The following is a 13,185-nucleotide window of genomic DNA, read 5'->3' as shown; positions in this document are numbered from 1 at the left end:
GATAGATAGATAGATAGATAGATAGATAGATAGATAGATAGATAGATAGATAGATAGATAGATAGATAGATAGATAGATAGATAGATAGATAGATAGATAGATACACTTCAAGTGTTGTGGAGTAGGAATCAAAACCACCACCTCAGCGCTGCCAGATTAAATCAAGTACCGCTAACAAAATCGGGTTTAACGCAGTTCATTCCTTTGGGAAGTATACTTTGGCGTATGATTGATACATATGTATATCATGATAAATAATAGTTATACGCCGTGAAGTTCATAAGTTCCATTTGGAAACAGTTTGATATTTCCTGAACTATTACCGTAAACGGTTATGTAGTAAAGAAATACCGTACTATGAGTGCTGAGGTGCTGCCGAGTTCATTTACAGTTGTTAAACCTAGCATGTGAAATAGTACCAAGGATGCTTAACTTGGTAAACTCAGGCGTACAATTTTTATTTAATCATGAAAAACAAGGTTCTTTAAAATAATTACTAAATTCATATATAATTTATGCCTTTTAGTTCAAAAGATATTAAGGTTTTTTTTCAAATAATAATCATACGTCGTGAAGTACATAATATAAATTTAAAAATAATTAGTTAATATTTCCTAAACTATTAAAGATATTTAAAAAAATTTCATGCTGTCGAAACAAAAATAGCTACCGAGTTGATTTACATTTCTTTGCCACTCTATATGGGATTGTAGACAGTGGATGGGCTTCCTTACACAGTTCTAACATTTGTTTTTTAGATCGTTTAATGATTATTATATGTTGATTTATATTGCACGATGACCTCACTATTGTTGTGAATATCATGATCTAAACCTGTTATTAAAAATACTAACCACTGCTCTAAGGGCGTATGATGTATATTTTATAATAAATAATAATCATACGTCATGAGGTACATAAAGTTAAATTGGAAGGAGATCGATATTTCCTGAACTATTCATGATAGTGTTAAAAGAAATGTCATACTGGCGGAGTTATGATGTTGTACAGTTGTTAATCTTTGCATGCGAAATGGGAGATCGTGGGTGAACCTTCAAAGCGGGTTATATCAGAAAATTAGTTTTTATCAAAAAATCGTGAAAATATTTTTAGGATTTATGTGGGAATTCTTAACAAATATTTTGTTGTTTTGCTTCTTTGTATTGCTGTAGCTTATCATACAGCAAGCCAAGCCTGTCTACAGTTACTTACTTATTTTATATTTAAATTAAGAATAAAATTATCGAAATGAAAAAACTCATTTGTAAAATAACATTTAAAAAAGCTGTAAATTGTTAATAGAAAGCAGTGGATATAATCTGGATTATCTCCCCCAAATAATGTGTAAAAATTTGTTCCCTCTTAAACAAATGCATCAACCATATTCAAATCAAACCCCAAATGGAAATTGTATACATTTTTACCCCCCATATTTTTTGGTTTTAAATGAGTTTTTGTTTTGCAATTTGAAAAATAATATTTGGCAGGTTTTTGTTTTCACATCCGTCATTAAGTTAGAATGATTGAGACAAATACTTAGATATTTCGACAGTCAGTCAATATGAGTTTGTGTGTATGTATTTGCGAACGTGTGCTTGTGTGTGAATGTATGCGGTGTATGCTTTAGTCTTACATGCATTTATAATTAATAGTATGCATTAAAATTTAGTTAGAACAGCAACAACTAATACTCCAATAACAACTACAACAACAACTATTAACAATAATAATACAACAACAAACATCAATAATACAATCATCAATATCACAACTTCTTCTTCTACCACATCCATCATCAACAATAATAATGTGAATAATAATAATATGAATGTGTATGCAACTGCAACCGCAACTACAACAGCAACAACTATTACTACTAATAATAATAACGCAACAAATCTAATAACAACAACAGTATCATCATCATCATTACCAACAGCAACAATAACAACAACTACTACTACAAATGCAACTAGTACTACAGCAACATCAATACCAAAATCACCATCATCATCGTCGCACAAGTTTCAGGTGCCCATACCGTCGGTTTGTGTCCGTGTGCCACATACAAGTACAAATAGTTATTTTCATTGCAATACAGTTGGCGGTAATACACCTGTCACTGAAAGGCCTCATCAAAAAAACAACAATCATTTTCATCATCTTAATATTAAATCCTCTTCCGAATGTGATTTTACAACACTATTTGTGCGTGAGTGTGAACACCATCATTCTCTCTATCTCTCTTTCTGTATAACTCACTCAAACTATAACTGTTTCGTAATTTTTTAAGTCTCCTTTCCCCTTAAATCAATTTAAAATTTTTTAAATAGTAATTGAGTATTTAGACTTGTCTTCCAAACCCCCACCCTCTCCTTGTCATAGTACTATAACACCCACTCTCTCTAGAAAACTAACTAAGCACTGCTTTCTTTGCTAAACTTGTTCGTTTTAAAGGGTAGTTCCAAACGATAATTCCAATTTTGTCTTTTTATCATTTAAAAGTAATCTATTCTGTATAATAAGGGTTTCTTGTAAACTATATCTTTCTGGAACTACCCAAGAATTTTTCAATTTCCCCATTGACCACTTCTAAACCCTTTTTTCTGACCCTTGCGTGTGTGTAATTTACAAATTATTATCTGTATTGTATTTTATTTAATCCGTTTCATTAATTTTTTTATTTGTTTATTTTATTTTTTCGCAACAAGATAATGCATGCAGTTAACTAATTTGCTTATCGCTTTTGTTTCCAAGTCGTTTACAATTTGTATTTGCATTTCCTTTATATTGTTTGCCTGTTTACTTCCGGTAACCGTTTGCTCTGTTGCAAATATTGTTAGCTGACATTATATTTAAAATATGTTTATAAAGCTGTAAATATATAACATAAAAATACTTAAAAATACACACACAGTCAAACACATAACAGACATTTGTATGTTAAAACACTTACTAATCACGTTTCTTTATGAAAAACTTAAAATTCTCAATATGAGAAAGGCGTTAATGCATATACGTTGTTTATTTGCTTTCAACTCTTAAGCAGATTCGCAACAAAATAACATGTTCCCCTAAACAATGAAAGGACATAGATCAGACTTTAGCCCTGACTATACAACAGTGCAGAACTATAATAGATTATAGATAAAAACCAGAATGAAGGCTATGCTATTGACCAAATATCGTCAGGACTATAGTTCAGAATAAAGACAGGACTAAAGTCCAGATTATGGACAGCACTATGTATAGTTCAAGCATTAGACCAGAATATAGGCTTTACTCTAATCTACAGTTTTATTTACAGACTAGCCTAAATTATCGGCTCTGACAAGGATATAGAAAACACTGTAGAATAGATTATAGACTATAGACTAGTCTATAGACTAGACTATAGACTAGACTATAGACTAGACTATAGACTAGACTATAGACTAGACTATAGACTAGACTATAGACTAGACTATAGACTAGACTATAGACTAGACTATAGACTAGACTATAGACTAGACTATAGACTAGACTATAGACTAGACTATAGACTAGACTATAGACTAGACTATAGACTAGACTATAGACTAGACTATATACTAGACTATAGACCAGACTGTAGACTAGACTAGACTTAACACATTAGATTAAACCTTAGACTAGATTTTATGCTAGACTATAGACTGGACTATTGGCTAAAGTAAAGATTAGACTATACTATAGACTAGAGTCCAGATAAAAAATGCAGACTATAGATCAGATGCTACTTTCTAGACTTTAGATATGTTTCCGACTATTGACTGGACTATAGATGTAACCACAGCCAAACCTATGCACTAGTCTATAGTCCAGACCATTGACCCTGTCCAAGCTTCAAACTCTTTTATAGTCCAGGACCTATATATCCAATATAAATTTCAAAATAATTTTTTTACCAATTCCACTATTTGGTGCCTCAGTTACTAGATCACTCAACATTTAAATAAAATATATTTATATAATTTTTTTATAATATTAAATTTTATAAAATCAAATTTATTTGCATGTTTTATTAAGCTTTTATTAAATTTAAAAACAATCAGTAACAATTTAAATAATTTATATGGTTAAGCATTTTATTTAAAATCGTCAAAACTATGTTCTCTTTTATTTAATTTGAAATATTTGTATAGCATCAGATAATCCTACATCTGTGATAATATCGGATTCAAAACCGAATCTAAAAGATACCGCTGTTACATCGACAAATGCAACGCAAACACCAGCAGCAACGACAACAACCACTGTCACAAACACGACGACGATACCCTTAAGTTTAGGTGGTGGCAGCGGAGGAAGTGCGAGCGGAGGCGGTAGTTCTATGGGTAATACTTTGGCTGTAAGTTCGGCACTAGGCGGTGGAGGTGGCGGCGGTGGTTTAACTGTAGCCTCAACAACTGGTAACCATTTAGAATTGCCACAAACGGGTAATCCTAACTTATTAAGTCCGGATATTTTAAATCAAAGAAGAGGTTAGTTTTAGAAAAATCTCATAATTTAAATTATATAACATCCTTTTCATAAAATATTTTAAATTACAACTAAAATTCAAATACAAATATTATTTAAGATTTAAAGTACTAATTTTTTTTCCTTCGCAGGAAGTAGACGTCCTTCTATCTTACCCGTACCTGATATGTTCACCTCCTCCTCATTTAGTATATCTGGTAATGATGATGGCGATGAGGGTGATGAAAGTGATGACGAAATCGAGGATGATGTACCATGGCGTTCGCCGTCAGAAAAAATTGCGTAAGTTTGTTTTCCCTATTATTAATAATAATATTAAAATTAAATTTTAATTAAGTAATTTTTCCCCCAAAACTATATTTTTATTCTTATATATGAGTATCCTTCCATTTCTTTCCAATACTACTTAGCTGTCTGTCCAAAATTCTTTGTTTTTAGCTTTCAAATCTTCTACTGATCTTCTACTTATATGTATAATTGTAAATCTTAGTAATCTATTAATATATTCTTGAAACTTTTAAGCTCTTATTAGCTTTTTAATACAAAAACAAAAGCGTGCTATAGATTTTTTCAGCATTAGGATAATTAACATTTAAAAAATTCATGTATTATTCCTCTTTAAAACAGATATACGTTAAAATAATATTTAAAAAAATTGAAAAAACAAACGTATTGAATTTATCGCACATTTCCAAACACATAATACTAAAAATTTTTCAAATTTTTAAAAACATATTAAACAAATCTTTCATCTATCCATATCTAAAAAAAGTTCTAGTTTAGTTGTTGTACAATTCTAGTTCAGTTCTAGTTCAGTTGTAGTTCAGTTCTAGTTCAGTTCTAATTCAGTTCTAGTTCAGTTTAAGTTCAGTTCTAGTTCAGTTCTAGTTCAGTTCTAGTTCAGTTCTAGTTCAGTTCTAGTTCAGTTCTAGTTCAGTTCTAGTTCAGTTCTAGTTCAGTTCTAGTTCAGTTCTAGTTCAGTTCTAGTTCAGTTCTAGTTCAGTTCTAGTTCAGTTCTAGTTCAGTTCTAGTTCAGTTCTAGTTCAGTTCTAGTTTAGTTCTAGTTCAGTTCTAGTTCAGTTCTAGTTCAGTTCTAGTTCAGTTCTAGTTCAGTTCTAGTTCAGTTCTAGTTCAGTTCTAGTTCAGTTCTAGTTCAGTTCTAGTTCAGTTCTAGTTCAGTTCTAGTTCAGTTCTAGTTCAGTTCTAGTTCAGTTCTAGTTCAGTTCTAGTTCATTTCTAGTTCAGTTCTAGTTCAGTTCTATTTCACTTCTAGTTCACTTCTAGTTCACTTCTAGTTCACTTCTAATTCACTTCTAGTTCAGTTCTAGTTCAGTTCTAGTTCAGTTCTAGTTCAGTTCTAGTTCAGTTCTAGTTCAGTTCTAGTTCAGTTCTAGTTCAGTTCTAGTTCAGTTCTAGTTCAGTTCTAGTTCAGTTCTAGTTCAGTTCTAGTTCAGTTCTAGTTCAGTTCTAGTTCAGTTCTAGTTCAGTTCTAGTTCAGTTCTAGTTCAGTTCTAGTTCAGTTCTAGTTCAGTTCTAGTTCAGTTCTAGTTCAGTTCTAGTTCAGTTCTAGTTCAGTTCTAGTTCAGTTCTAGTTCAGTTCTAGTTCAGTTCTAGTTCAGTTCTAGTTCAGTTCTAGTTCAGTTCTAGTTCAGTTCTAGTTCAGTTCTAGTTCAGTTCTAGTTCAGTTCTAGTTCAGTTCTAGTTCAGTTCTAGTTCAGTTCTAGTTCAGTTCTATTCAGTTCTAGTTCAGTTCTAGTTCAGTTCTAGTTCAGTTCTAGTTCATTTCTAGTTCAGTTCTAGTTCAGTTCTAGTTCAGTTCTAGTTCAGTTCTAGTTCAGTTCTAGTTCAGTTCTAGTTCAGTTCTAGTTCAGTTCTAGTTCAGTTCTAGTTCTGTTCTAGTTCAGTTCTAGTTCAGTTCTAGTTCAGTTCTAGTTCAGTTCTAGTTCAGTTCTAGTTCAGTTCTAGTTCAGTTCTAGTTCAGTTCTAGTTCAGTTCTAGTTCAGTTCTAGTTCAGTTCTAGTTCAGTCTAGTTCAGTTCTAGTTCAGTTCTAGTTCAGTTCTAGTTCAGTTCTAGTTCAGTTCTAGTTCAGTTCTAGTTCAGTTCTAGTTCAGTTCTAGTTCAGTTCTAGTTCAGTTCTATTTCACTTCTAGTTCACTTCTAGTTCACTTCTAGTTCACTTCTAATTCACTTCTAGTTCAGTTCTAGTTCAGTTCTAGTTCAGTTCTAGTTCAGTTCTAGTTCAGTTCTAGTTCAGTTCTAGTTCAGTTCTAGTTCAGTTCTAGTTCAGTTCTAGTTCAGTTCTAGTTCAGTTCTAGTTCAGTTCTAGTTCAGTTCTAGTTCAGTTCTAGTTCAGTTCTAGTTCAGTTCTAGTTCAGTTCTAGTTCAGTTCTAGTTCAGTTCTAGTTCTAGTTCAGTTCTAAGTAGGTGACTTTAGGTAAAAGTCTCGATGTGACATTTTACTGACAATTCTGGACAGAATCATTTATTTCTGCAGTTATGAATTTTTTAAGCAATTATTTATTACTTACATTACCGTTTTCAACCTCTTACTGTTTTTACTTAAAATTAGTTAATAATATAATTTAATTAATTTTTCAAAAGAGAGTTTCAGGTTGTACAAACTTAATACTTTTAATAGTGCACAAAAGTACACTCGTTCTTCAAACATTCCCATATTTTCATAGATATATAAATTAGGTCGATAATTTAAAACAGAAAAAAAAATGTTATACATAATAAATATTAAAAGAAAATTGACCCAAATGTTCTTCTTGGTTGATGTCTATATAATATATAATGTTCATTTATTTTCATCTACATTAAATCGAAAATATTAAAATAATAACGATAAAACTCAGTTGCTTGGGTGGTCATTTTCCACAATCACGTACGTATTCACTTATTATGAGTTCATCTGAAGATTCCAATTTACGTTGCTGTTGTAGCAACAACAGCAACAACAACAATAGCGAACAGGAAAACAATGGCAACCAAAATATAACAAGAACATCAAAATATGCATTTGCTAGTGAAGTGAATACTATGACGATGGGTGTAGTTGGTGTTGGCTCCACTCGTCGTTATCAAAAAATGAAAAAGAGCTACAGTTGTGACAGTGATTGTGTTCGCAAAGTAAATCACATGCGTCTCAGTCACATCAACAACAGCAACAGCAATTATATACCTTTAAATGAATGTAGCCAAGAGCAACAAATGGAGACTTGTTGTTCATCATCATGTTGTTGTTCAACAACAACTATAGCACCTGCATCCACTGGCACCACAGCCACATTTACCACTACCATGTCAAGTCATCAGGCAGCAACAGCAAATGTCATCAATGCTGCTACCACCTCAAGTAGTTCTATGTCATCGAAAGCAGCACGACCCGTTTGGGCTGTCGACTATTTACGGTAAGTTGTCGACAACTTTTACGACAACTCGAAACTTTTTTTACTCAGATGCAAAACAACAACAAAATTTGTTTAATTTTATGATTACAGCTGTAAACTGAAATCATATTTTTTGTAGTGTTGACTGTTTTGATCTGATGTGCAAAAGTTGTTATTTTGAATTTTGAATTCCACGTAAAAGTTGCTTCGATTGTGTTAAATGCTTCAAGTTCTGTTGTTGTTGTTGGTTGGTTGGTTGGTTGGCCTCTATCTATCTAATTAATGGCTGCTAAATTAAGAAAAACACATGGAAATTTAAGAAAAAAAGAAGGAAATTTTCCCCAAAAACATATTTTTTTGTAGCCTTTGAATGTTGTGCTACATACTACTACTGCTACACAATTCACTATACAGTTGTTGTTATTGTTGTTTTAAATAAAAAAAATATATATTACAAATTATATGAAAATATTAAAAATGTTTTACTTTCTCTAAAGTTTTAAAATAAAAATTTTGAAAAAAAAAATAAAAACATTCATTATTGAATTCATACGTTTGTTTGTTCGCTAGTTTACGTTTTACGCCCTTAGTCGCTAGTTTTTTCGCTCGCTCTTTACATTTTTTTAAACAATAAAATTTTATAAATTCTGCTTGGGTTTAATTTAATAAAATTATATAATTTAATTTTGTTTTTAATTTCATTTACATTAGTTATTATTTAATAAACTATCCGTTAACTTTTTGAAATTTTATTGAAAATGTTCTAAGTAATTTAAAAGTTTTATTTGAAAACTCTACAAAACTAATTATACAGTCTACATGTCTTGTCTTGCAACCACATGCAATAAAATGTTCACATTAGAACGGTTTCATACCTTACAGTAATCAAAAGTTGGGCTCATCATCCAGCTGTATTTCTTAATTTAAAAGAAAAATGTGAACACAACTTTAAGACAAATTCTTACAATTTTTTATTGTTATTTTCTTTTTAGTTTCGCCATAATTTTAATTATATCTTTTTGTTTTATCTTATTAAACTGGCTCTTAACTTTAGTTTGGCTCTCTTTCAATAGTAAAATGCTTTTATATAGTAAGTACTGTTTTTCTTGGATTTTTTTTCGTAGTAGTTGGGCAAACTTTGGCATTTACTATATATAGTAATTCTTTTATTTTTTTCTATTTTCAAAACATATCTCAACAGTAAAAGTTGTAAAAGTTTATTGGTTAAAAAAGAAACTCATTTACATGCATATAAATCAATTTAAAAAATAAAATAAAATTTTGTTTGTTTAATTTTCTTTTATATCTAAAAAATTTTTAGCTTTGACTTATCATCAAAATTTAAATTCAACTGCCTTATTCATAAACAAATTACAAATTTTGTATGAAAATTTGATTTATAAACCTTTGATAAAAGTTTATGAATAACATCTTAACAATGAATACCAAAATACATACTTTCGACTACAAATAAAAAATATATAATTGAATTTTCAAAAAAAAAAGTTTTTTAATAAAAAAACAAACTTTCTTTAATATCATGCGTGTTAAAGGAATGCACAAAACATAAAGTGGGTTTAAGTTATTTAACTCAAAGAAATACAACATTAAACTCAGGATATCTTAAAAAATTTCAATAGTGGAGATACTATGACATCTACAGTCTCATCTCAAGAGACTTAAGGCTATCTAACCGTATGATTATTAACTCTAGTTAAGTCATAATAAATATTTTCTTTCGAGATACCAAATCTACTGACGACAGATTTTAGTTTTATAGTCTAGAAGCTAATGTCTATCATTTATACGTTAGTGTAGTTACTTAGTTCTAGTTCAGTTCTAGTTCCGTTCTAGTTCAGTTCTAGATTAGTTCTAGTTCAGTTCTAGATCAGTTCTAGTTCATTTCTAGTTCAGTTCTAGTTCAGTTCTAGTTCAGTTCTAGTTCAGTTCTAGTTCAGTTCTAGTTCAGTTCTAGTTCAGTTCTAGTTCAGTTCTAGTTCAGTTCTAGTTCAGTTCTAGTTCAGTTCTAGTTCAGTTCTAGTTCAGTTCTAGTTCAGTTCTAGTTCAGTTCTAGTTCAGTTCTAGTTCAGTTCTAGTACAGTTTTAGTTCAGTTCTACTTCAGTTCTAGTTCAGTTCTAGTTCAGTTCTAATTCAGTTCTAGTTCACTTCTAATTCAGTTCTAGTTCTGTACTAGTTAAGTTCTAATTCAGTTCCAGTTCTTGTTAGTTAAAGAACATTCTTGCTTGTTAGTTAAAATTTTAATAATTTTATAAGAAATATTTTATCCATATCCAAATCATCATTATTCCTTTTCCACTTACAAATGTTTTCAAATTTAATTTCAATTATTTAATAATATATCCCACCAAATTATTTAATAAATAAATATCAAATAGCTTCCTTTATTTTGCTTTTATTTATATCTAAGCATTTTTTATAAAACTTCCTTATTTTTATTGAAATGTTTTACCATTTTGTTTATATTAAGTTAAACGTTAAATTAAGAAAAATATATGATATCCTTTAAAAAAAAGAATTTTGTTATTAAATAAAAAATTATGAAAGGACCATGAAATCTTTTAATGTTTTTTTATGAACAGAAAAAAAAACATCAAGAGAAAATAGCTTAATATCATAATAAATGTTTGTTTGTGTTTTCTCTTTTTCTCTTTCTATATCTCCGTTTTGTTTGTGCAGCATCGTTAAAGGATTTCCTCCTGTGTCACCGTTTATTGGTGTTAGTCCCACGCTCTGTTATTTACTTAAGGAGAAGAAACCATTATGCTGTTTACAGTTAGCACAGGTATGTCTATCCCCATTCTTGTGTGTTTGTATGTTTATGTCCGTATAAGTTAAACAAGTTTTTAAAACAGGACATCACAAAACTGTATAAAACTAATACATAAAAAGCAGAAAGTTTTGCTAAAATAAACTGACGTCGTTAAAACAAACATGAATTTAACAGGAAAACACATTTTATGGTCACTATTTTTAAATTTCTTTTATGAATCATTTAGTAATCATATTTTATTCTATTTTATTTTTATTTATTGTTTTTAAGGTCTGTGAACATTGTGGCTACCGTAATGCCAAAGAATATCAATGGCAAAATAAAACAATAATTTTAGCTGCCGACTATGCCTCGAATGGTATTTATAACTTCATCATACCGTTGCGTGCCCATTTCCGTTCGAAAACCTCATTGAATCCAATTATTTTACTGTTAGAGCGTAGACCGGATGTGGCATTTTTGGATGCTTTATCGTATTTTCCATTGGTGAGTAAATATTTCATTGGTTGTAGCAAATATTTTAAGGACGAAAAATGTAACTTTAGTCAACTTTAACCCTTAAGGGCGTACAGGATCAATAATCAAGAGACAATAGTTTCTGTAAAAAATTGATTATGCCTTCTATGGCGAATTGAAAGAACCCTTAAAAAAATTTCAGTTCTAGTTCAGTTTTGGTTAAGTTCAGTTCAGTCCTAGTTCAGTTCTAGTTCAGTTCTAATTCAGTTCTAGTTCAGTTCTAGTTCAGTTCTAGTTCAGTTCACTTCTAGTTTAGTTCTAGTTCAGTTCTAGTTCTAGTTCAGTCTAGTTCAGTTCTAGTTCAGTTCTAGTTCAGTTCTAGTTCAGTTCTAGTTCAGTTCTAGTTCAGTTCTAGTTCAGTTCTAGTTCAGTTCTAGTTCAGTTCTAGTTCAGTTCTAGTTCAGTTCTAGTTCAGTTCTAGTTCAGTTCTAGTTCAGTTCTAGTTCAGTTCTAGTTCAGTTCTAGTTCAGTTCTAGTTCAGTTCTAGTTCAGTTCTGGTTCAGTTCTCAAAGGCGAGAATTCAAAAACGAAAATCTTTATTCGGTGTTATAGTTAGGTTATGTTAAGTAATTAGAATCAAAATTGACATATGTTTATCAACATAAAAAATTAATACTGTTTCATTAAAGGTTTATTGGATGCTAGGCTCCATAGATTGTCTAGATGATTTACTAAGAGCTGGCATAACATTAGCGGAGAGTGTGGTAGTTGTAAATAAAGAACTCTCAAACTCAGCCGAAGAAGATTCACTGGCAGATTGTAATACTATAGTGGCCGTACAGACTATGTTCAAGTAATTTAAAACATTTAAAAAACTTAAGATAAAAAAAATATATTTATAAACTTTAATTTAAATTTTTTTATATAGATTTTTTCCTAGCATTAAGAGTATTACAGAATTGTCACAGAGTTCCAATATGCGTTTTATGCAATTTAGAGCTCATGATAAATACGCTTTACATCTGAGTAAAATGGAAAAGGTAAGAAAGACAATTGAAAAACTAAAACCATAAAACAAATTCTCTTGATTTGTTTTCACTTACTTTTAGCGGGAGAAAGAACGTGGCTCTCATATATCATATATGTTTCGTTTGCCCTTCGCTGCCGGTGCCGTATTTAGTGCCTCAATGTTGGATACCTTACTCTATCAAGCATTTGTCAAGGATTATGTTATAACTTTTGTAAGACTATTATTAGGTATAGATCAGGCACCGGGTAGTGGTTTTCTAACATCGGTAGGTTTTACAAGAAATCAATAGTTTAATAAAGATTTTAACTTATTTTCTTGGTATTTTTTTTTTCTTTCTTTATTTCTTTCTTTCTTTAGATGCGCATTACCAAAGATGACATGTGGATACGTACATATGGCCGTCTATATCAGAAATTATGCTCGACGACTTGTGAAATACCAATTGGCATATATCGTACTCAGGATACTTCCAATACGGAAGCAACACATGTGAGTAATTCACCTGTAGACAAATGGGGACCATTTTCAGCTTTCGGAAAGCACTGTGTGCGCTTGCGACCATCGGTGAGTCCAAGTTAAATACAATAAAACAAAAACAAATACCAATTAAAATGCAATACAATCCAATACTACTAAATAATACTAACTATAATTATTAAATTCAATTAAATTAAATCTTAAGAACAAAAGTCTAAAGAAAAAATCCACTAGTACGCAAAACCAATTTAAAAAAAATTAAAATTGTTTAACTCTCTAACTCGCTCTCTTTCTCTACTCTATTATACACACCCACCCACCTCTACACATGGACATACACATATAAATACACCTCTAACTCACACTCTTTACTTTAATCACCTTTGTTTTACTTTTTTTTTAAATTTTTACTCATTTTAAATAAATATTAAAATAAATTTAAATTAATTTTAAAAAAATATGTATAAACACAACTAAAGCTACAAAATTTGTTTTTAAAAATTACTAAAATTCCACTCAAATTGTACAAATGTTTA

General features: G+C 30.5%; 1 protein-coding gene across 1 annotated transcript in view; it reads left to right on the top strand.

Annotated features, from left to right (window-relative positions):
* The window catches only part of LOC111684765 (potassium channel subfamily T member 2), a 75,231-nt gene that overhangs the window by 41,421 nt on the left and 20,625 nt on the right, over window positions 1–13,185 (top strand). The window contains exons 6-14 of the mRNA XM_046954185.1: window positions 1,671–2,213; window positions 4,165–4,503; window positions 4,633–4,783; window positions 10,593–10,698; window positions 10,957–11,172; window positions 11,832–11,995; window positions 12,071–12,182; window positions 12,252–12,437; window positions 12,530–12,736. Of these exons, the coding sequence (XP_046810141.1) occupies window positions 1,671–2,213; window positions 4,165–4,503; window positions 4,633–4,783; window positions 10,593–10,698; window positions 10,957–11,172; window positions 11,832–11,995; window positions 12,071–12,182; window positions 12,252–12,437; window positions 12,530–12,736 (2,024 nt within the window). The remainder of the gene's footprint in view (window positions 1–1,670; window positions 2,214–4,164; window positions 4,504–4,632; window positions 4,784–10,592; window positions 10,699–10,956; window positions 11,173–11,831; window positions 11,996–12,070; window positions 12,183–12,251; window positions 12,438–12,529; window positions 12,737–13,185) is intronic.

Source organism: Lucilia cuprina, chromosome 6 (assembly GCF_022045245.1).
Source record: "Lucilia cuprina isolate Lc7/37 chromosome 6, ASM2204524v1, whole genome shotgun sequence".
Lineage (NCBI taxonomy): Eukaryota > Metazoa > Arthropoda > Insecta > Diptera > Calliphoridae > Lucilia > Lucilia cuprina.
The sequence above is the reverse complement of the archived record's forward strand: the minus strand, read 5'-3'. Positions and strand labels throughout refer to the sequence as shown.